General features: G+C 39.0%; 1 protein-coding gene and 1 long non-coding RNA gene across 16 annotated transcripts in view; one reads left to right on the top strand and one right to left on the bottom strand.

Annotated features, from left to right (window-relative positions):
- The window catches only part of CHCHD3 (coiled-coil-helix-coiled-coil-helix domain containing 3), a 296,981-nt gene that overhangs the window by 65,525 nt on the left and 209,281 nt on the right, over positions 1 to 22,175 (bottom strand). For 9 of the 15 annotated variants that reach the window (NM_001244176.1, XM_085004848.1, XM_021078529.2 and 6 more), the window contains 1 exon segment: positions 12,990 to 13,060. The exons of the other annotated variants lie outside the window; for them this stretch is intronic. In NM_001244176.1, the coding sequence (NP_001231105.1) occupies positions 12,990 to 13,060 (71 nt within the window). 15 annotated transcript variants of the gene reach the window in all.
- The window catches only part of LOC146394939 (uncharacterized), a 124,550-nt gene that overhangs the window by 9,316 nt on the left and 93,059 nt on the right, over positions 1 to 22,175 (top strand). The window lies entirely within an intron of this gene.

Here is a 22,175-nt window from a genome sequence, read left to right as displayed (position 1 = left end):
CTGTATCTGTAGAGATCCAGCACACCGAATAAATAATAAAGCATGAATATATGAATAACTGTGTCATAAAGCACAGCCCTGACTCTGAGATAAAGTACGATTATGGATGATAAAGTATGATTATAGATGGGATTAGAAATTACAAGTTTCCTAAGACTGTGATTAAACTGAAGAAACATTTTACCTAGGACAAATGACAATATTTTTCTAATTAAAATAACAAATTTGGGGTAAAGTATAATCGAAATTTGTGGTAAAAACTGTATAGACACCTGCATAACCATTGCCCAGAACACAAATATTCTCAATACCTCAGAAAATTCACGTGTCCATTTTCAATCAAGTCCCTCTCTATCCCCAACAACTTTTGATTTCTATCAGTACAGACTAATTTTTCCTGTTTTCGAACTTTGCATGAATGGAATCATGGAATCACACTGTTTTGTGTATGGCTTCTTTTTGCATAACACAATGTTTCTGAGATTAATCCATGTTGTTACATGAATTAATATTTCAATTTTTTTAAATTGCTGAGCAGTATACCCATTCCCTCAGTGATGACTATATGGGTTGTTTCTAGTTTTTGACAACTATGAATGAATCTGATATGAGCAAGTATATAAATCTTTTTGTGGATGTATATTTTCTTTGCTCTTGGGTAAAACACTTAGAACTGTGTCATAAAGCAAACGTATGTTTAAATTTATAAGAAACTGTCAAACTTCTTCAAAAGTGACTTTGCTCTTTTATACCCCCCGCCCCCAGCAAAGCAGGAGAATTCTGGTTTCTTCCCATCCTTTCAGACAAGTAGTATTGTCAGTCTTTTTGATCTTCACCATTCCAATGGTTTTAATTTGCAATTTGCTGATAACTAATAATGTTATTAGCACTTTTCATGTGCTATATGGCCATTCTTAAATCTTCCTCTGAAGTGTCTGTTCAAGTCTTCTGCCCACTTTTAAAATCTTCTAAATGGTGTCTTAAGATGAATAGAGGGTTCCCTTTCCTCCACATCCTCTGCAGCATTAATTCTTTGTTGACTTGTTAATATGGCCACTCTAACTGGTGTGAGGTGGTACCTCACTATAGTTTTCATTTGCATTTCTCTAATAATTACAGATGTTGAGCATTTTTTCATGTGCCTGCTGGACATCTGTATGTCTTCTCTGGTGAAATATCTATTTAGGTCTTCTGCCCATTTTTCAATTGGGTTGTTTTTTTCTTTGCTGTTGAGTTGTATGAGTTATTCGTATATTTTAGAGATTAAACCCTGGTTGGTTGAGTCATTTACAAAAATATTCTCCCATTCTGTGGATTTTCCTTTCATTTTTTAATGGTTTCCTTTGCTGTGCAGAAGCTTTGAGTTTAATTAGGTCCCATTGGCTTATGTATCTTTATTCTAGGAGGTGTATCAAATAAGATGTTGCTATGGATTTATGTCAAAGAGTGTTCTGCCTATTTTCCTCAAGGAGTTTTACAGTGTCTTGCCTTACATTTAGGTCTTTAATTCATTTTGAGTTTATTTTTGTGTATGGTGTTAGAGAATGTTCTAATATGGTTCTCTTACATGCTGTGGTCCAGTTTTCCCAGCACCAATTATTGAAGAGACTATCTTTCCTTCATTGCATGTTTTTGCCTCCTTTATCATAGATTAATTGACCATAGGTGTTTGGGTTTATTTCTGGGCTTTCTATTCTGTTCCATTGATCTATATTTCTGTTTTTGTGCCAATACGATACCATTTTGATGACTGTAGCCTTGTAGTATTGTCTGGAGTCAGGGAGCCTGATTTCTCCAGTTCTATTTTTTTTCTTTTCAATATTGTTTTGACTATTCAAGGTCTTTTGTGTTTCCATACAAATTTTAAAATATTTTGTTCTATTTCTGTAAAGAATGTCTTTGGTAATTTGATAGGGATGGCACTGAATCTAGATTGCCTTAGGTAGCATTGTCATTTTGACTATATTGATTCTTCCAATTCAAGAGCATGGTATATCTTTCCATCTATTTCTGTCTTTGATTTCTTTCATCAGTGTCTTGCAGTTTTCACAGTAGAGGTCTTTTGTCTCTTTAGGTAGATTTATTCCTAGGTATTTTATTCTTTTTGATGCAATGGTAAATGGGACTATTTCCCTAATTTCTCTTTCTGATCTTCCATTGTTAGTATATAGAAATGCAATTGATTTCTGTGTATTAATTTTGTATCCTGCAATTTTACCAAATTCACTGATGAGCTCTAATAGTTTTCTGGTAGTGTTTTTAAGATTTTCTAGGTATAGAATCATGTCATCTGCAAATAGTGATAGTTCTACTTCTTCTTTTCCAATCTGGATTCCTTTTATTTCTTTTTCATCTCTGACTGCCACGACTAGGACTTCCAAGACTATGTTGAATAACATTGTTGAAAGAGGACATCCTTGTCTTGTTCCTGATCATAGTGGAAATGCTTTCAGGTTTTCACCATTAGGAATGATGTTGGTGGGAATGTAAACTGGTACAACCACTATGGAAAATACTATGGAGATACCTCAGAAAACTAAATACAGAACTACCATATGACCCAGCAATCCCACTGCTGGACATATATCCAGACAAAAATTTCACTGAAAAAGATACATGCATCTGTATGTTCATCACAGCACTATTCACAATAGCCAAGACATGGAAACAACCTAAATGCCCATCAACAGATGAATGGATTAGGAAGGTGTGATACATACATACAATGGAATACTACTCAGCCATTAAAAAAATAATAATAATACCACTTGCAGCAACCTGGATGGAACTAGAGACTCTCATACTGAGTGAAGTAAGTCAGAAAGAGAAAGACAAACGCCATATGATATCACTTATATGTGGAATCTAAATCATGGCACAAATGATCTACAAAACAGATAAAAATGTAAGACAGACTCATATTTGCCAGGCAGCAGTTAAAGGAAGTGGGATGGAATGGAAGATTGGAGTTAGTAGATGAAAACTCTTGCATTTAGAGCGGATGGGCAACGAGATCCTGCTGTATAGCACGGGGAACTATATACCTAATCACTTGTGATGAAACATGATGGAGAATAATGTGAGAAAAATAATGCATATATATACATACGTATATAAGTATATATATGGATGGGTCATTTTGCTATATAGCAGAAATTGACAGAACATTGTAAATCAATCGGTAAATTTTTTTTTAAAAAGATGAATAGAACTTTTTAATCACAAGGTCCAAATTTATCATTTTTGTATTTTGTTTGCTTACATCTTAAGCAAAGTGAAAAGAAGCAGAAATAGGTATCCTTGATAGACTGACACCTTGAGAGGTGACTTGGAAATTGACATTCAAATGAGCAAATACATGTTCGCGTACGACTATTCTGAAAGTTCTGGTATAAGCTCTAGTACCACGGTTTTAGCCTAGGCATAGTGAATGGGCAACCGTAAGTTGATTACCTGGTTGAGAGCAGGGAGGGTCAACAGTGTTTGGACAGGCTTCCCAAATAGTGGAGCGATAATTAGATACCTCAATGCAGCTGAGCCTATACAACTTTCCAGAGAGACTATCTTGAGAGCTATACATATATAACTTCCTTGATATAATTTTTAACCATATTCATGGCTAAACTTTTTGAATTTGACAAAAGAATTAAAAATCTACACGTCTTCCTGGACATTTTAAAATGTGGCAGGTCAGCTAGACAGTAATTAACTCTAATTGACCCCCCATAAGCTTCTCTACTTCCTACCTGTAGCTGAGTGGCACTCAAAAAGCGAAATAACTTTTTCTCACTTTCGAAAGCATCAAAGGAAAAAATTTTTAAATGATTTCCAACTGGATCTTTTAAAAAGTAAATGAACTCTCGCTGGAATCAGCAAGAGGAAAAAACTTAGTAATCCCAGTTAGAAATATCTTTTGGGAACTATGAGCTATGTAGCTAATTACTCAAATAAGCAAGGATCAATAAATTCTAAAATACCATGCACCCTAGAATTCAAAATGCTCTCATTTAAATATTATGATACAAAGAAAGAAACAAGCTATCATTTTGGCAGACTCTTCATTTATCTAACTAACAGTGTGCAATTAATATTTCATATAACTGTGTAGGGTAACACTAGATTCTTAATGGATTATATTGATTAAGGAAGAAAGTTCAATGCTAATGTTCCTGTCGAGGAAAACAGAATGATTTGTTATCTCACACAGAACAAATGATGAATTCAGGAGCTTATGGCCACTAACATAAGGGCTGCAACAAGACTGGTTTTGATAATTTACGTCTAACACATAAACAGATTATATTAAAGAAAAAAAGGTGCCCAGCGTAACCCAAACAAACCCTGGCTGCCCTGGCTGAGACAGGAAAGAGAATTCCAGGTCATGGATTTAGGGTTGGATGTGGCCAATTTGGCTCCAGCAGTTTGTATCACCACTTACTTGAGGTTCCCTCATATTCTGCAGAAGGGATGAGGAAGTTCCCAAAGTGACCCTCTTGACCTTGAGAACAACTGCACACACATGTTCATGCAATGGCTACAGTCTGAGCTCTCTTTTGTGAAGTAGATAATAGTCTAAACAGCTTATAAGTCCTGCTCTTTTAGTCCTATATCCCAATCAACTTTGCTATCCTGCCCCGTATCCTTCTGCAGACACCTCTAGACTGAGTGGAATGTGTGAGGAAGGTCAAAAGCCAACAGTCCATGCTGTTTTCCAAGATGACTGCACCACCTGCATTCCCAACCACAGTGTGCTGGGATTCCCTTTTCTCCACACCTTCTCCAGAATTTGTTATTTGTGGACATTTTGATGGTGGCCATACTGGCCAGTGTGGGGAGATGCCTCACTGTGGTTTTGAGGTGCATTTCTCTGATGGTTGGTGATGTTGAGCATCTGCACCAACCTGTTGGCCATCTGGGTATCTTTTTCGGAGAGGTGCATCTGGGTCTTCTGCCCGTTTTTTAATTGGGTTGGTTCTTTTTGTTCTGGGGCTGTACGAGCTGGTTGTGTGTTTTGGAGATTGGGCCCATGTTGTTCACAATGTTTGCACGTGTTTTCTTCCAGTTCCCGTGTTACCTCTTCATTTTGCTTGTGGTTTCCTTGCTGGGCAGGGGCTTGTGGGTTTGATTAGGTCCCATTTGTTTGTTTTTGCTTTTGATTCTATTGCCTTGGGAGACTGACCTAGGAAAGTGCTGCTGCAATTTATGTCATAGGGGATTTTGCCTATGTTCTGTTCTAGAAGTTTTATGGTGTCGTGTCTTAATATAACATAAACAACAAACAATCCTCTACTTCTAAATAGGCAATTATAAGCACGTATATGCAGAAATGATGCAAGTGGAAGTCTAACTCCCAAGTGCTGTTAATGTTTCTTGGCATTTATACCTTAGAGAATAAGTGCGTAGCCTAAGGACACAGCTCCAACTTAAAGGAATAAAGAGAAACTAATTAACCAACTAAACAGATCTGATTAGGAGGCTCCAACATTAAAGGGGAGGAAACTGGCATCAATCGCCTAAGCTTTTCTGAGAAACTGAACCCATCTTACACGCCCATCGTAAGAGACACCGTCAAATATCGGTGGATTCCCAAGCATGTCTCACTTTCCTTGGAACTAATTTGTTGCTTGGGGGTTGTGGACGAAGAGAAGGACACATACGGCTTCTTAGCTTGAGAGGAGGCGGGCTATTCTCCATACGTCCCCTGACAATGTACAGAAGGGGCTGCTACAACATCCAGAACAAAACTAAAACGGCAGCCCATGACCTACAACTAAATAAAACAACACCTCAGTCCATTTTTCAGATGAGGAGCAATGACAACTTTTTTCTCCTTTTCAACTTTTAAACCTTCTCAGCTTGAATGCTCTAAAGAAATGGAAGCTAAAGTTTACATTTTACAGATGGAAGAGATAAGTCAAAGACGTAATAAATAACCTGCCTGGGGAATTGTGTGTTCTAAATATTCAAGGCTATGTTTCACCAAATGGTATTTGCCATTGGCTTTATACACAAAATATCCTCCTAAGCTCATAAACATTGTTCTTCAATTTCAGAATTGAAAACTTTCCCCAGCAATACACAGACAAATTCTAGTAGGTGAGCTGATGTTTAAAAAAACAAAAACAGGAGTTCCCGTTGCGGCGCAGCGGAAACGAATCCAACTAGGAACCATGAGGTTGCAGGTTTGATCCCCAGCCTCACTCAGTGGGTTAAGGATCCAGCATTGCTGTGAGCTGTGGTGTAGGTTGCAGACCGAGGCTCAGATCTGGCATTGTTGTGGCTGTGGTGTAGGCTTGGCAGCTACAGCTCTGATTAGACCCCTAGCCTGGGAACCTCCATATGCCGCGGATGCAACTCTAAAAAGACAAAAAGACAAAAAAATAAAAAATAAAAACGACAAACAACCTGCTATACTTTTAACTGGGCAATTATAACCAAGTGTATGTACAAAGAGTACAGGTATATTTACTTTTTCTAGAATTTAGCCTCTTCAATGACTAAGTCTTTTACTGAAAAATCAAGGCGTCGCCTGGCTCCAAGGACCTTAGGGAATAAAATGTCACCACTGCAGCTGCTATATTTCCTGCTCACAGCCCTTCAAATTAAAAAAGGAGAAAAACGGCCCAATACAAATGCAGAATTTAATTAGTTAGTAAAAGCCCAAATCCTTGCCTGAAGCCCTGTTCTTCCTGTAATATCGCATTCTTTTCTTCTTGTGTAAACTTTTCATTATGGAGGAGACATCTTTATAATACAATAACTCTGGTTATATTGTAACTGCTGGTAACATAACTCTTACATTAGAAAAGCCAGCATGTTCAAGTAATGTTGTTTTAATACAATTTGTGTTCAGCAGAAACCAAGTCAACTTGGTCATTTAGAATTTGATCAATGTGAATTAGTGTCTTACTGAGATAAACCATTTGATCATTTAGAAATTGATCAATGAGAATCACAGAGAAAACATTTATCATGTACATTTGGTATATCAGAGCCATTCACGCAGCACTAAAGTAGGTTATAAGCAGACATCGATAAGTGTTAGAGACAAAATGCAGGGTAACTGTCAGCTGCAGATACAAATATATGTCAGACGGTATATAATTTTAATTCTCTTGATAAGGCAAGTTACTCAGTAAGGCAGCTGGAGTCACTGAAAAATTACAGGAGCTCAACTTTGGAAAAACTGGAAAGAAGTACAGCAAAACTGAACATCGCAGACTTTTGGAAATAAGTTTTAATTAAAAGCTTAAGCAGAATGCTAAGTAACAGAAATTTACTTGACTAAACTTCTAGAAGAGTTTTAAGACTATTAATCAGAGTAAACTTTGTACCTGCAGTACAATTAGTTCTATTAATCTAATATTTCCAAATTGAAGTCACATTGACATTCAAGTGCACTGGTGTATGCATCTAACAGAATTATAAATTTGCCAGTCAAAACCTTATTTAATTATTTTACAGCCAATTAAGCAGGATCTTTAAACACCATTGCTTAAAACTGTCCATGAGCCACACGTGTAATTACGGAGAACAGGAGAAACACCTGCTGGTACCGTTGGCGTGTCATCCTCAGCTTCACTTACTCATTCGCAGTGCAGCTATTAAAATCACACACCCCAAAGAGAAACTAAAGAGTACTGCCAGTCAAAGTGAAACCTTAATAAAGCCAAGGACATTTTAAAGTGAAAGAACTTTACACTCAAGAAATCTCTGACTATTCAGGAGTACTTACAAAAGCCCATTTTATCTGTAAGAGTTGTCCAACGCCTTCTGCAGATACGCTACAATCTCCTCCCCTTTTTCCATGGGGTAACTCATCTTTTAACACATTACAAGGATAACCCAGGCTTCTTTCATGAGCCCAAATTTATAAGTCAGGTTTCAACAACTTCATTCAAGGATAAACGTGAAAACCTCTTCCAAAGCCTGGCACACAAAGGAGCATTTCCAGGACTCACATCCCATTTCAGAGAATCACACTCCTTCACAGTATCTTTCGAAGACACGTAAGCTGAAAAGTTATGTTAGACCTCTAATGAAATCAGTACAAAAATATCTTCAATACATCTACGTCACTCCCACATACACATTTTTATGGAAGTCAGAAACTGGCTACTTCGGTCTCTAAAGAAAAACGTGCGACTGAAATATCCACCGTCTTTACAATGCCTTTCGTTTGATGTTGCATTGTCCTCACAAGGGTTACACTGCCACTACAGTATTATACAGTTCTCTGATATTTGCTTTACGCCTGCTTGATATTTGCGTTAACATTTTAAAAACAATTTGTATGTATGTAACACTATGGTAACATCTCCTTTCTGTAGCTGTGGTACATCAACTCCGACCCACTCGCAGCAACCGGATTCGGATGCTGACCCCGGGATAGAGCCCTTGCAGCACTCTGTCCGCACGCCCCTCACTCTGTACATCCAGACAGCGCTGACACATCCCTTATTGGACTGACCTGTCACAGAGCTTTAAACGCTGTCTCCTGGCTGGAAGGGGAGCTCCCCAAGGGTAAGAACTCTAATGATCTTTTGGGAGGTTTTCACATCATCTGGATTTACTTTGGAACTAGATACAGAAATTTCTCCTGTGGTGCATAGCTTCATAACTTGAGTTGAACATAACAATAAATAAAAATATAATAATATTATAATACACAATAAAAAACAAAAGATAATGTTTATTGAACATTTACTTGGTGCTAGACCTGTGCTAAGCACTATCAATGTAATATTTAATACAATATTTTGCTTAATTAATCACCTATAAGGTAGATTATAAGGATTAAATTAGAACAAATTCTCAGTAAGCTGAGCTATAACATGGTACTAGTGCCGGATAACTAACTAGGCACTTACACCGTAACTTGCTCTATTTAACAGGTAATAACACAGGGTGATAAAGGTGATATGAAGTGCTCATAACGACTGTTTTAGTTAGTGGGAAAAGGAAAGGTGTATCTTTTGAATAAAAGCTAGATATAAAAAGCATATTTATCCAGTGATTGGGATTTTATAGCTAAAATTTTAAAGCTTTGTTGGATGAAATAAACAGGACACATTCTTTTTTCATGTTTTTAACATTTTGGGGGGCCAGGGATGGAATGTGCACCACAACAGCAAGCTGAGCCACGGCAATGACCATGTCAGATCTTTAACCCGCTAGGCCTCCAAGTATTCCAGCAGCACACATTCTTGATCCCAAATTAATTTCCATTGAAAAAATACTAATTTTAATAACTTTAATTTTTAGTAACTTGGTATTTATTTAGGACGAAATTATCTCATCACAGTAGAACTCACTTGGGATTTCTAAAAAGCTCTATTTTAAAATTCTGTCCTCCTATTCCCCCCTGAGGAGCTCTAAGTTCCACACTGCTAGAACCCCACCTGACTCCTGCATAGCTGTATAGTCAGAACTCGCAGGGGGCGTGGTGCCTAGGCACCCTAGGAATGAATGATGTGTTGATAAAACAGGGGGGGCAAATTCCATTAAATCTAAAGTGTTTTAATGGTTTACTGCCAAACTATAAAGTGAGGGGCTGAAGTGTGAGTTAATATTTAAGTATCCCTAAAATAATTCCATTAGCTATCCTGGCAGGATGCATCAGGGTAACTGCTGGGCATTCTTTCTCTTGATAGTGATTTTGTGTGACCCCCTAGCAGGTTTATAATACGGCCCTTGAAACTGCAATTTTAAAAGCTTCCATCTTCTGTGACCAAGATGTAACCAAATGAATCCTTCCATCAGATAAAATTAACTTAATTTTCCTCAAAGTTCTTCAGAGCTTACTAAGAGGGGCTGCTAAGTTCGGCTCTGACAGGAAACAAAAACAATCAAATACACGGCCTTGCAAAAGACCGGAGACGTCATGATTATCGGAGATGCCCACGTTTCTAAGGAGAAACAAAATTCCACTGAGGAATCGCTGTGCCTTCAAAGATGGCAAGCATCTCTTACAGCCAAAGCACGATCACATCCTTGGTGTGAAGCTAATGAACTCACTGTAAATCAAAATACGATATTCTAGGAAGCTCAGTCTAGCAGACAGTAGCTAAAAAAATGATATAATGAAAGCCACTTTCTCAAAAACGAGCTCTTGAAATTCGTTCACAGTGTATAAAACCTGGGTTTTTGTTTGTACTGGAGTTAGCCAAACTGCGAAGTCTGAGGCAGAGTCCCCTGGCTGTTCTCACTTCTGACATCATTTGCAAGTTCAAGGGGTTCCCAAGCCACCCTAAGCTTTGATGGTCTGATAAAAGGACTCACAGAACTCACTAAAGCTATTAAACTCAGAGTTATGGCTTATTATGGGAAATGATACAGAGAATCAACCAAAGGAAGAAATGCACAGGACAAAGTTGAGAGAAGGTCCCAAGTGCAACATCCCTGTCTTCAGGATGCACTACACTGCTCGAATCGGTATGTGACAAAATGCAAAGAATAATCAAGCCCACCACAACGTCAATGTCCAGAGCGTCACTGGGCCTCATCACATAGGCTTGCTTGACGGACCGCCATGCAGCTGAAGCCAGTCTTCGGCACCGGACTGATACCACATGGCCCAATGGGCCCATCATGAAGAAGACATTTCTTTCACCTGGGCAATTCTGAGGGTTACCCCCAGGAGCTGGGTACAAAGGCCAGAGCTCGCTTTGGGAGAGGCCAAACTGTTTACTACACCAGATGAGAGTAGGAGCTAATAAAAAAATAACACCTTATAAAGATAAGAGAGAATGATGCTGCCGAGGCTCTGCTGAACACAGGTCCATGCCGTCTGGGAAAAGGTAAGTCATCATGACTTTTATGTTTGTGCCCCAGGCAGCCTCTCACTCGGCAGTAGGCTAGTGCAGGTGGAATGAAACGGCAGCTGGGCATGGCCTCAGAAGAGAGATTCTTTCATCTAAAACCAGACTTATCTCTCTGTGTGAAATTCATAGCTTCTACCAAACTCATATTTCCGGTTCTCCTTTTACCCCTTCTATCCAAGTGTCATGGACTGAACTGTGTGTGTGTCTCCCCAAAATTCCTGGGTTGAAGTCCTATTGCCTGATACTTCAGAAAATGAAAAATTCGGACAAAGAGATAGGTTAAAATGAAGTCACCCAATGTGATTTACAAGCGAAGATTAGGCCACAGATGCAGAGAGGGAAGACCACGTAAAGACAGTCTTCGGAAAGCCAAGGAGAAAGGTCTCCAGAAAAACCAACCCTGCTTACACCTTGATCTTGAACTCCCAGCCTCTGGAATCGCGAGAAAATAAAGCTCTGTTGTTTAAACCACTCAGTCTGTGGCGGCCGTAGTAAACTAGCACACCAATTAATCATTAATTCATGCCTAATCTTTCAATGACCTCACATCCATCTCCTTTTCTCCTTCATTTACAGAGACCTCTCAGCTGGTATTTCTGGCTCTTTCTCCCCCCACCCCTACACCTCCAATCAACTGTCAGACTAATATTCATAAAGGAACACAGGAATCAATCGGGGTATTCACCTGGTCCAACATCTTCCAATGACTTCTGGCTAAATAAAGACCAACTTCTTAGCCCAACAGCTAACGAATGACCCTACTGACCTTGCCAGCTGCATCCTGCTGAGTCACACCATTGATTTTAACTAGTTTGCCACCCACTAACTATTGAGCATGATGTTCCTTTTGAATACCTTTCCTTTCTGCCCACTCAAAACTCTTCTTAGAGCCTCAACTAAAGTATCATCTTTACGATGACTTCATAGATCATTCAGTCAGAACTGATCTCCTTTGTTTTATCTCAATTTTTTAGTTCTTTCTACAGCTATCATCTTACAAGGAAGACAGACCCAGGGTGCCAAGTCAGAGACAAAAGGTTTAAAAACACTGCTTTATCAATTAGAGAGAAGATAAAAACATAACTTTAAAAATACCTATGTAGAGGGCCTTCTAAAAACCAATCTATCCAATTCCATATCTAAATCCTGAAGACAGCACAATAACCTCAAGAGGGAGATCTATGGCCCATTTAGAGAAGGTCTTTCCTGGCTGCCCCAAAGAGATAATTCACTAAGGAAGACTGGAGGGTTTTGTCTGTTTAAATATACCTCAAACCATCTTAAAAAATACATATATACATATAAATATATTTTTAAATCAACATTAAAATAACACTGATATCCATTACCACACAAACTGTGCTAGAGCAGAAAGTAATAACATTCCACCTTAGGGTTTAATCATTTTATCAAATGCTTGTAAACATGCGCAAGGAAGGAGGTCAGAGCCCAATGCAATCTTTCAACTAAACCTGTCAAAACACCTTTTTGTGTTTCACTAATTTGCACATGTGTGACTAACAGGGCTTATACAACAGAACCATTTATACACTCAGAAAAATTCTGAATGAGGTCTTCTTACGTAATGTGAGCACTGGCAGCAAAGGGAGAGTACAGGGCTACAGGTCATGGACACTCTGATCCATCAAGTACAGAACATTCATTTAAACCTTCCAAGGATTACCACAGGTAGCAATTGAACATCACCTTCATAATCAAGGGCAAGGTAAAGTCTGTGATTTAAATGCTTTCCACGCACATGTGAAGAAAGGAAAACAGCTTATGTGTGAGAAAGGCAGATACTCAAATTTGGACAGGCCCATCATTCTATTACACAAAATGAATGGTTTCTGTGTTTCTGTGAATAGAGGTAGCAATTTAACATCATCTTCATCATCAACAGCATCCCACCCTATATAATAATCCAAATGAAAAGTCTATCATCATTGGTTTCAACTTCCTGAGTTGATAAAATTAAGTTGCAACACGCTTTCGACAAAGACCCTTTCTTTGCATTTGAATTCCACGACAGCAACCTGGATCCAAACACACGTCCACGTATTTCGGAGGGCTAACATACCAGATGATATTCTGCTCAAGGAGCAATAAAGATGTACTTTCATCTTGTCAAGAAGAGTAAATACCGGTAAGACACTAAAAGCTTACTTGAACTTTGCTTCCACCTCTTCAGCGGCTTTCTGGTACTGCTCAGTGGTGACTTTGTAGAACTCTGAGCTCTGTGAATACAGATTGACAGCAGGGTTTTCACTATCCAAGAGGACAAAATGTGGACAAGACTTAAGATTTCAAAAAATACATTAAAATCTTGTTTCAGGCACTTAGCAGTAGGAAAAACATTTCTTGCATAGTGGCATGCATATTGACAAAGATACATGTAAAGTTAACCATTTAATAACAGTACAGTTGTTGGTATTCAGGTTGTAAATACAGAGTAAATGTTTACAGTTATAATTCATTGTTATTTGAGCCTCCTGAGAAAATTCCTAATGTATTTTTGAGAGATTATTTTGATCCCCTTTATTTGGAATCTCCCTGATTGGATCCTGTAAGATGACTCGAGTTTGAATATGAAATTCACACATATCACATTTACATTATTATTCCAGTGTTCCACCTAGGACATTAAGGGTCATTTCTTTTTATACAGTAGTTTTGTCTTCAAGATGGAGTAGAATTTGTTCTATCATCTCCATATGACCATAAGAGCATCAACATTTATAGCCAATTAAAGCAAGGGGGGAGATTTAGATAACCTATTTTTAAAGATGTTTCCACTATTACATGAATGAATACATAAGCAACAAATCAAGTTGTAAGAGCAAAGTAATGCCTTTCCTCAGGCAGCAAAATTAATGGTCCATTCTGGCTAGTTCCTGTGAAACCTATCTTACTGCAGGGTGTGGCTTACAGGACCCTATGAGTCTTTGGACTCCATGAAATATCCTGCAAAATGCATCGCAGCACAATGGAACACAATGCAATATGGTGGTCTATTGTGTCCCTTCCTCCCCTAATCACTCAGGTTTCACATGCATGACTTGGGGTAGTTTATTTTTTAATAAATCATTGTTGGTTGGTAAGAAAATGAAAATGAAATCCTCTTCACACCAGTGACCCCTCTGCATTTAACAATCTAGGTTGCCCAATGACAGTCACATCCAGGTTTGTAGATGTAGATAAAATCAATAGGTATGTGATTAGACAGCAGACTCGGGATGGCTGGAGCAATGGACAGGTCACCATTTGGGATGACGAATGGCTCTCTATCAACCTAGAGTCCCCTACGATGCTAACATTTACTATAATCTTATTTGAGCTGCGATTTATCTTTCTTGCACCTGATCAATAAAGATGAACAGAACAGTTGTAAGGATCGATTGTAATTTTTTATCATTTTCAAGCATGAAACTGCATTTCTGACATGAAGACAATATTCTAGCATACCGCTTCTGCATTTTAAAAAACTACCATGTGAGCGATCAGCTGTGCCAGTCTATATGCTGAGAGATTTTAATTCATCTGTGGGCCTCAAGTGATCAAAAATCCATTTGTTTCTCAGATATTTTAACTTTAGGTTGTGTCACTCCTTCCTATCAGTTCCACTTACAAGGCTTTTCTCTTTTTAAAAATACACACACCAATCATGACATGTTCTTCTGCAATGTTTGCTTTCAGTTTTTCTTTGAACCCTTCTAATAAGAGGGCAGCAAAGAGGCAGTTACCAATGGAACACCAACAATGATGAGAAATTCCCCGCATTACCATGATGAACTGTCAAATGGCCATTATGTTACTGAATCATCTATTAAAGTGCTGGCAAAACAAAACCATTTTGATTAATATTTTTGCTTATTTTAAGCACTGAAACTGTAATACCTGGACAGAACCAGGACCAGTTTGAAAGATCTGGTTTCTGGTCCTGTTCTGTGATCTTGAGCAAGTCCTCCAACCTCCCCCAGCTTCCCAGCCCATGTCCTTAATCTGGAAAATATGGATGATACTAGCTCTGCTTACCTTGGCCAAAGCTGCTGTAGAAATCAAATAAGACAAGCAAGAGACCTGTGAAACCTATTCAGTGTTTCTGAAGGGTAAGATTAACATCCAAATAAAAGAATTTTGGAGGAAGAGAACTAATTTGGGTAATTCCATCCTGAGTACAGATTCAAAATTAAATATTAACTTTCTAACAAAAACATACAGAAAAGCAAGAGTTCTGCCATAATATAAATTAGTGAGATCCCTTCTGCTTGTAATGCCAAAAGCAGACAAAGTTGCTGATTTTGTTAAACTTTCTCCTTCAACATTAAACACATACACACACACACACACACACACACACACACACACACACACAACCTGTGTATCTGTGTTGCCCGCAAGCCTAGCATAGAATTTCTTAAAGTTTTAGGTTTTAATTTATGCTCCATATTTCTAGCTCAGTGACCAGTTTCTGACACTGCATAAATCTTTCTAACAAAGCAAAGTCTTAAAAAGTCAACACCACACAACAACTAAGAAAATAAACACAAACACGCACAACATCTATAAGAAGATAGCACTAGATCCATTTAAGTATTCACTTATTCATTTACCAAAAGCAAATTCTTATTATCCCAATAATGTCCATCTTGGAGAATCAGATCCTCAGGAAGCTTTCCATGTGCTACAGGAGAACTGAAAAATAATTACAATGGAAGGGTAAGTGCTAAGCTAAAAGTGGATGATATTGTTATTGGAGTTCAGAAAAAGTAGAGATCTCCTTTGACCTCAGGAAATACTTTAAAAAGTAAACTATGCAAAAATAAATAAATAAATAACAAAAACATTCCCAATATGTCAGTCAGCAGAAGAAAGGATGAATATATATTGGGTATTCCTAAAGTGGAAATCTATATAGTGATGAAAAAGAATGAACTGGACACACATATGGGGCAAAAATAGCAAGTTGTAGATATGATATGATGCAATTTAGTTTGGAAAAGTGCAATTTAGTTTGGAAAAGTGCAAAAGTGATATGATGCAATTTAGTTTGGAAAAGTGCAAAAAGACAGGATCAGTAAATAGCAAATCCTATTGATTATCTCTAAATGGTGGCACTTATGTGTGGGTGGTAGAAGGCAACAAGAGGGGCAGAATGCCATAAAAGGGAACAGAGAGATTTCACTGCACTGCCATATTTAAAAAAAAAAAAAAAAAAGGTGTGGGTACAGAGCCAGTTGTTACAATGGCTAAACGTACAAAAAAATGTACTACTCCCCTCTCATTCCCCAAAGGAGCTATCAACAACAACAACAACAACTGATTCAGTATAGCTAGAACATGTAAGTATGTCAAGCAGATATATGCGGAAGTGCTTGGCTAAGTGGAGATAGATATATTCTTGAATGCTAAACTACTGTAGAGTCTTTACACATCACTTAAAAAAGACATCTTTTTTGGTATGCTCATAGGTTAGACATGCCCCTAATTTTGTTTACTAATTGTAAATGACTGTCACTTTAATGTCATCCTTATAACTACGTTTGCTGTTATTTAACTAACCCTTAACCAAATAACATCACTTTTAGGAGTTTGTACTAGTACACACGTACATCAATTGTATGTTTTTGTCTGATCCTTTTCAAATAGCCAAATTTTAAGACCTATGTGGTCTGTGCTTCAAATAAGTAACATCCACATTGCTATTTCCAGAGATGGAGATACATGAAGCTGTATATTTACATACTTGTGTACATACACACGGCCGTACGCAAAGCAATTGTATGTGTGTGTGAACATGAAAGAAACATATATACCCCCTTCCAAACTGTGTTGTATTGTTGACAAGTCCTCATACTGTATGAGGTATGAGAGGAACAACTGGTGAGATGACCCTAAAAAGAGAATCAAAAACAAGAGGGAGAGAGGAAGGTGCCCATGACCTGATGGGGGCAGGGGCATTCAAAGAACGATCACTGCTTGGGTCCCATTGTTTCTATGCCTGCGAGGTCCTTTTCAACCTAAAGTCTAAAAATTCTTCATTCAGATTCATTCTGCATAGTTTGCTGCTCCATCGACAGCAGGAGAAATACTTGACATGATTTGTCCAGCAGTAATAGGGATTTGTGGCAGGTAAATGTGATTTAAATCAAATATTAAAAGCCTAATTTATTAGTTTCTTCCTTTAAAAGATGCATTTTTGTTTGACGCAAGCATAGAACATGTTTTCCATACCAAGACTCTTTTTGAGAAGGCAGATCTTTCAAATTCAAAGTGGACTGACAGTATCTTTTAGATGTTTTAGCACTATCAAAAAACCTGATAAGGGCTTATCTTTTTTTTTTTTTTTTGGTCGAAGAAGAGTGAAAGGAGTTTGAAGGAGGTGAACTATCTCCAAAATAACAACTTGTTTTATAATATAGGTGACAGAAACATCTCCCTTCTGTCACCCATATTACAAAACAAGGCATCACTGGAAACAACAGGCATTTTTTCCTTCTACATTAAAACTTTATTTTATTATAGTAAAATATATTAAAATTTTCTATATTAAAACTTCCTCCAAGCTAAGGCATCAGGGACCAGCTACTAAATACACAGGCAACAAACTGAGCTGGGGAGACTGACGCTCCACTGAACACAACTTTTAATACATTTAAAAACACATTAAGATGCCATTCACGGCATTCTGCACTTAGGTGAGCAATTCTTAGCAGAACAGTGTGGTGGTGAAGGGCGTGCGCTTCGGAGCCAGACTGACAGGCAATGGCTCCACACTTGTGGAATGAAGCACAAGAACTGTCTCTCATCTGTGAAGCAGGGAAGGTAACAGTAACAGCTTAATGGGACTCTATGGGGGAGTGAATGTGATAGCTCCTGTAAAGCTATTTGAATAGTATCTAGATCTACATAGAGTGATCATTACATGAATGCTAGCTGCTATTAATCACAGGCGTTACCGTCATGGCTCAGTGGTAACAACCTGACTAGGATCCACCAGGATGCAGGTTCGATCCCTGGTCTAACTCAGTAGGTTAAGGATCCAGCATTGCCGTGAGCTGTGGTGCAGGTCACAGACACAGCTCGGATCTGGTGTTGCTGTGGCTGTGCTGTAGGCCAGCGGCTGGAGCTCTAATGCTCCAAAGATAAGAAACAAGTAGAAATTGAAGATTTGGAAAATGATTCTAGAACTGATGGTGAGTGATGGTATCATTTTAATTAAGTGCTAATAAAAAAGAGCACGCTATTATTTCACGTTTTAAAAATCTGAGATAAAGTCCTTCAAGAAAATTATTGCTGATCTCTTCCCTGCGGCAGATTGCAAAAACGGTCACCATTCTTTACTCTTTTGTATATTCGTGTCCTTTGCATACCTTGCAGCTTCCCTCACCATAAAAGGGTAGGGTCTATTTCCCACCACTTTAATCTGTGGCCAACGGAATGTGACGGAAGTGATGGAGTGCCAGTTCCAAACATAGGACTCTCTTGGAACCCTGCCCAGGTGCCATGTCAAGAAGCCAAGCTAGCCTGCTGGAGGAGAGACTACAAGTCTTCCTGGCTGAGAACATCCCAGACCAGCCAAAACTCAGCCAGCTCCACATGAGTGAGCCCAGCCAAGACCAGAAGAATTGCCCAGCTGACGGCAGCCCAAATTGGTGACCCACCTGCAGAATCATGAGATAAATAAATGGCGCTGTCTTTATAATGGTGCTTTATAAATAAATGGCGATTTAAGCCAGTAAGTTTGGGGTGGTTTCCTATACAGCAAAATCTAACTGACCGATGCCCTTTCTCCGTATTCTTACAGACTTTTACCAAAGCACTTGCCACACTGCACCAGCAATACGTGTCTACGTGTGGTCTGTCCAACTAGCCCAAAAGTTCTCTTGTCCCTTTTATCATTATACCTACGTGACACACAAAACTTACTGAAATACTTGTTAGAGTGACACTATTCATTCTAAACTGCATTCCACCTTTTGCTCTTTTTAAAACGGGATGGTTTAGAGACAAGTCTAAAGTAAATGAAATAACACGGAGAAGGTGCAGACTACATTTGTTATTTGTCTCCTACAAACCAACAATCTCCTCAGTCTGCTATGCTTTGCAAAAAGGAAATGGATATTGCTGAGGATTGCGTTGAAATGCAAAAACAGAACATTCAGAGTTGAAGCTACAGACAGTAGCTTAAGCGAGTAAAGGAGTTACTTCTCTCATGTAAGAAGTAGTCCCAAGGTTGGACGCCCAGGGCTCATGCAGGTGCCAAGGACATTAGCAAATAACAAGGCCCTTTCCTGTATTCCCTTCTCGGGCACTCTTAGCATTTGGCATTTGTCCTCAGAGTCTCAAGACTACTAGACCTCCAGTCATCCTGCCCATATTCTGGGGAAGGTAAATAAGGGAAGAGAAGGCCTCTCCAGAGATTTCCACTCACATCTCTTTGGCCAGAATTATATATCACACAACTCTGGCTGCAAAAGAGGCTGAGAAATTGAGTAATTTTATTTTCTCACTTCTAGAGTAAAGAAAGAGAAGGAAGGAACTTGAAATTGGTGTTTATTGAGCCAATTTATCATACCTGCCACAGATAGCTGAAGCGACAGCACAAAATCATGCACAAAACAGTGTGGATGATTTTTTAGATGCAAGTATTCTAATATTTCTTTCCAATCTCCCTTAAAATTCTAATTTAGGGTGTGGGGGGATTTACCCATCTGGTATTCTGAGGCCCGAGAACAAAGTTTTTCGAGAGTGTAGGAAGGAAATGGGAATCAACAAGAGCGGGCATCATTCCCAAGTTTCTTTGGGCTGGCTGCGGCCCAGGTTTTGGAATGTGTGACATACTGCCATTTTCCATTTCCAGAGTCTCCCTTTAAAAGTATATTTTAAAATGCACATGCACAGACACACACTATTGCTAGAGTCAAAAAGCATCTTTTCAAGTTCTAAATTAGATTAAAAGAAAACATGCACACAAAAGTCGTGCAGTGTTTCTCAGGTTCTGAATCTTAATTCTGTTCTATTGCAACGAATATGAGAATACCTGTATCATATAAGAACAAATCAAAAAGACCCTAAGAAAAATGTGTTAACTAGCTCTTGTCAATTCTTTTATAAGATGCTACATAACACATCACGCCAAGGTACAATTCAAATCCTGCTGGCCTGACCCGCTTTGTCAGAGGGGATTAACACTCCTGTGCACTGTCCATTCAAAGAGGGTGGCAATCCTGCTGATGTTCAGAGGAGCCAATGGGTGAAGAAGCAAGTCTGGGCCTGGATGTGAGCAGAGGGACTGAAGGTGTGCACCTCCTCTTTCCCGGCTGATCTATAATTACCATTAACAACCATGTGAACGCAAGTGTTGCCCTACCTGGCTAGCTCTTTCAAACAAAGGTCTAGGTGTACAAACACCAAGAAAAGCCTTCCTGGTGCCAGTGTCAATAAGAACATTGCTCTTGTTAAGTAGCTGGATTCAAAACTGATTTATTTACACTTTTTGCTATATTACTCGTGCAGGCGCAATGTTATAACCTGTAAGCAGCTGGAGGCAAGTAAGGATGTTTCCCTCGATATAAGCACTAGGCAGCTGAGGACACAATTTAATACTGCAAATGCAGCATTGATATGATTCCAGGCATAGAAGCCCTGAGACAGTTATTTACTGAATGGCGTTGGGTGGCCAAAAAAAGTTTATGCTTCTTCAACTATCCTGTCTTTTTACAGAATTACACAGAATCAAACTGACTTTGTTTTACCACAATTTAAAGAGCTATAGATTTTTTTCTTTTAAATCACTAATTGTCTAAGTTTAGTTGATCAAGCAGGTTCAGCATCTCTCCCAACAAACCTTCTATCAGCCAGCCTACCGGCAGGTGTGAGTTCTGCCTTCCCTGTCTCCCTGTACACGCTGAAGACTATCACAGGCTGGCAGAAAAGCAGTGGAAGGGATCACTTTCAGGTCCCCCTTTTCTAGTGGCCTCTGAATAGAGGAGCTGGCATCTTGAAGAATCTTCCATTATTGGCACTCCTCACACCCGTGGCCTTGATTCCACTGTCGGGACTCTTTCCTTCTATCCACTTCCCCCTAACCCCTTGGGGGCTCAGGAGAAATCTATCTATAAGACAGTCAAGTCAAAGCCAGTATTTAAATAGCTTGCAAACTGCCAGCACTGGCACAGATGCATGGTATATCAGATGCAGTATTCTGTTTCTAAAAGGTACACCAAGGAATGGTTTGAGTTATTTAAACTGAGTCTCACTTTTTAACACACAAAACGAGGACCTTATCTTCCAAGGTGATTGCATCAACGGGACAATGTAAGTTCAGTCCTTGGCAGAGAGCCTGGCTTCCCCTTGTGGAAGACAGCGGTTCTCAACACAATACTACTCCTGCCAACACCCCCTGGCTCCCCAGCCAATCCATCAGAGCCTGGATCCCCATTAATTTACCGACACAACTATGCACCAGCCTGAAGAATGATCATCAGGTAGATGGATCTGAACTTCATCTCTATGTTTCTAACAATGAATAATGCTTTGTTTTGTGTAAGCTGTGTGTTTGTTTTGGGTAACCAATAAACTTAAAAGGTTAGGTATTTATCCTGAGTATCCCTAAATTTCTGCTTAGAACCATCTGTGTACATCTATAATTGTATCTTAATTTTTCTCAGCCCTACTTTTTTTTTTTTTTTCAAATCCATACCACCAGTCATCAATAACAAATGACAAATTTAGCAGTTTCTAACAAATCAAAAACGCTATTATGTTCTGTGGTAAAGACCAATGAAGATTCCCTGTGGAAAAGACAGTAGCAGAAGCTCATCCCAACATCTCATCCTCCTCCCTTAAAAAACTCCGGATTTCAGCGGGGTATCCGGTCAACCCTCCCTGAAATTCTTCTACTTAGGCTGAGCTTTAACTGTTGTATGGGACTTCTGGGTAAGCTGCCTAAAGAGAGCCGAACTCAGCTAGCTGGGACTCTTTCCTGCCCTTCTGGCTTTTCTCCTTCCTCTAGTCTGCAATGTAGATCTGATGACCAAAGCTCCGGCAGCCACCCAGGAACATGGGACGACCTTAAAGAGGGGAAAGCCTGTGCTCGGATGCAGGGGTGAAACCTACGGTGCCTGTGGCTCTGATGACACTGAAGCTACGATGCCAGCCCTAGACTGCGTACTTCTAGACACTTATTAAATAAGGAGGAAAGGAAAAAAAAAAAAAAAAAAAAAAAAAAAACTTCCTAACTTAAGTTATTCGATTTTTAGGATACAGACGCCAATCAATGAGGAACAGCCCTTCCGTCCACCCTGCTATGTTTGCCTTTGTGGTACACCTCATGAATAATCCTAACAA

Source organism: Sus scrofa, chromosome 18 (genome assembly GCF_054392235.1).
Source record: "Sus scrofa isolate SSC_HxYL_T2T_F1_AM1 chromosome 18, Sscrofa_HxYL_maternal_Yorkshire_Landrace_v2.0, whole genome shotgun sequence".
NCBI lineage: Eukaryota > Metazoa > Chordata > Mammalia > Artiodactyla > Suidae > Sus > Sus scrofa.
This window is presented reverse-complemented; position numbering and strand designations above follow the sequence as displayed.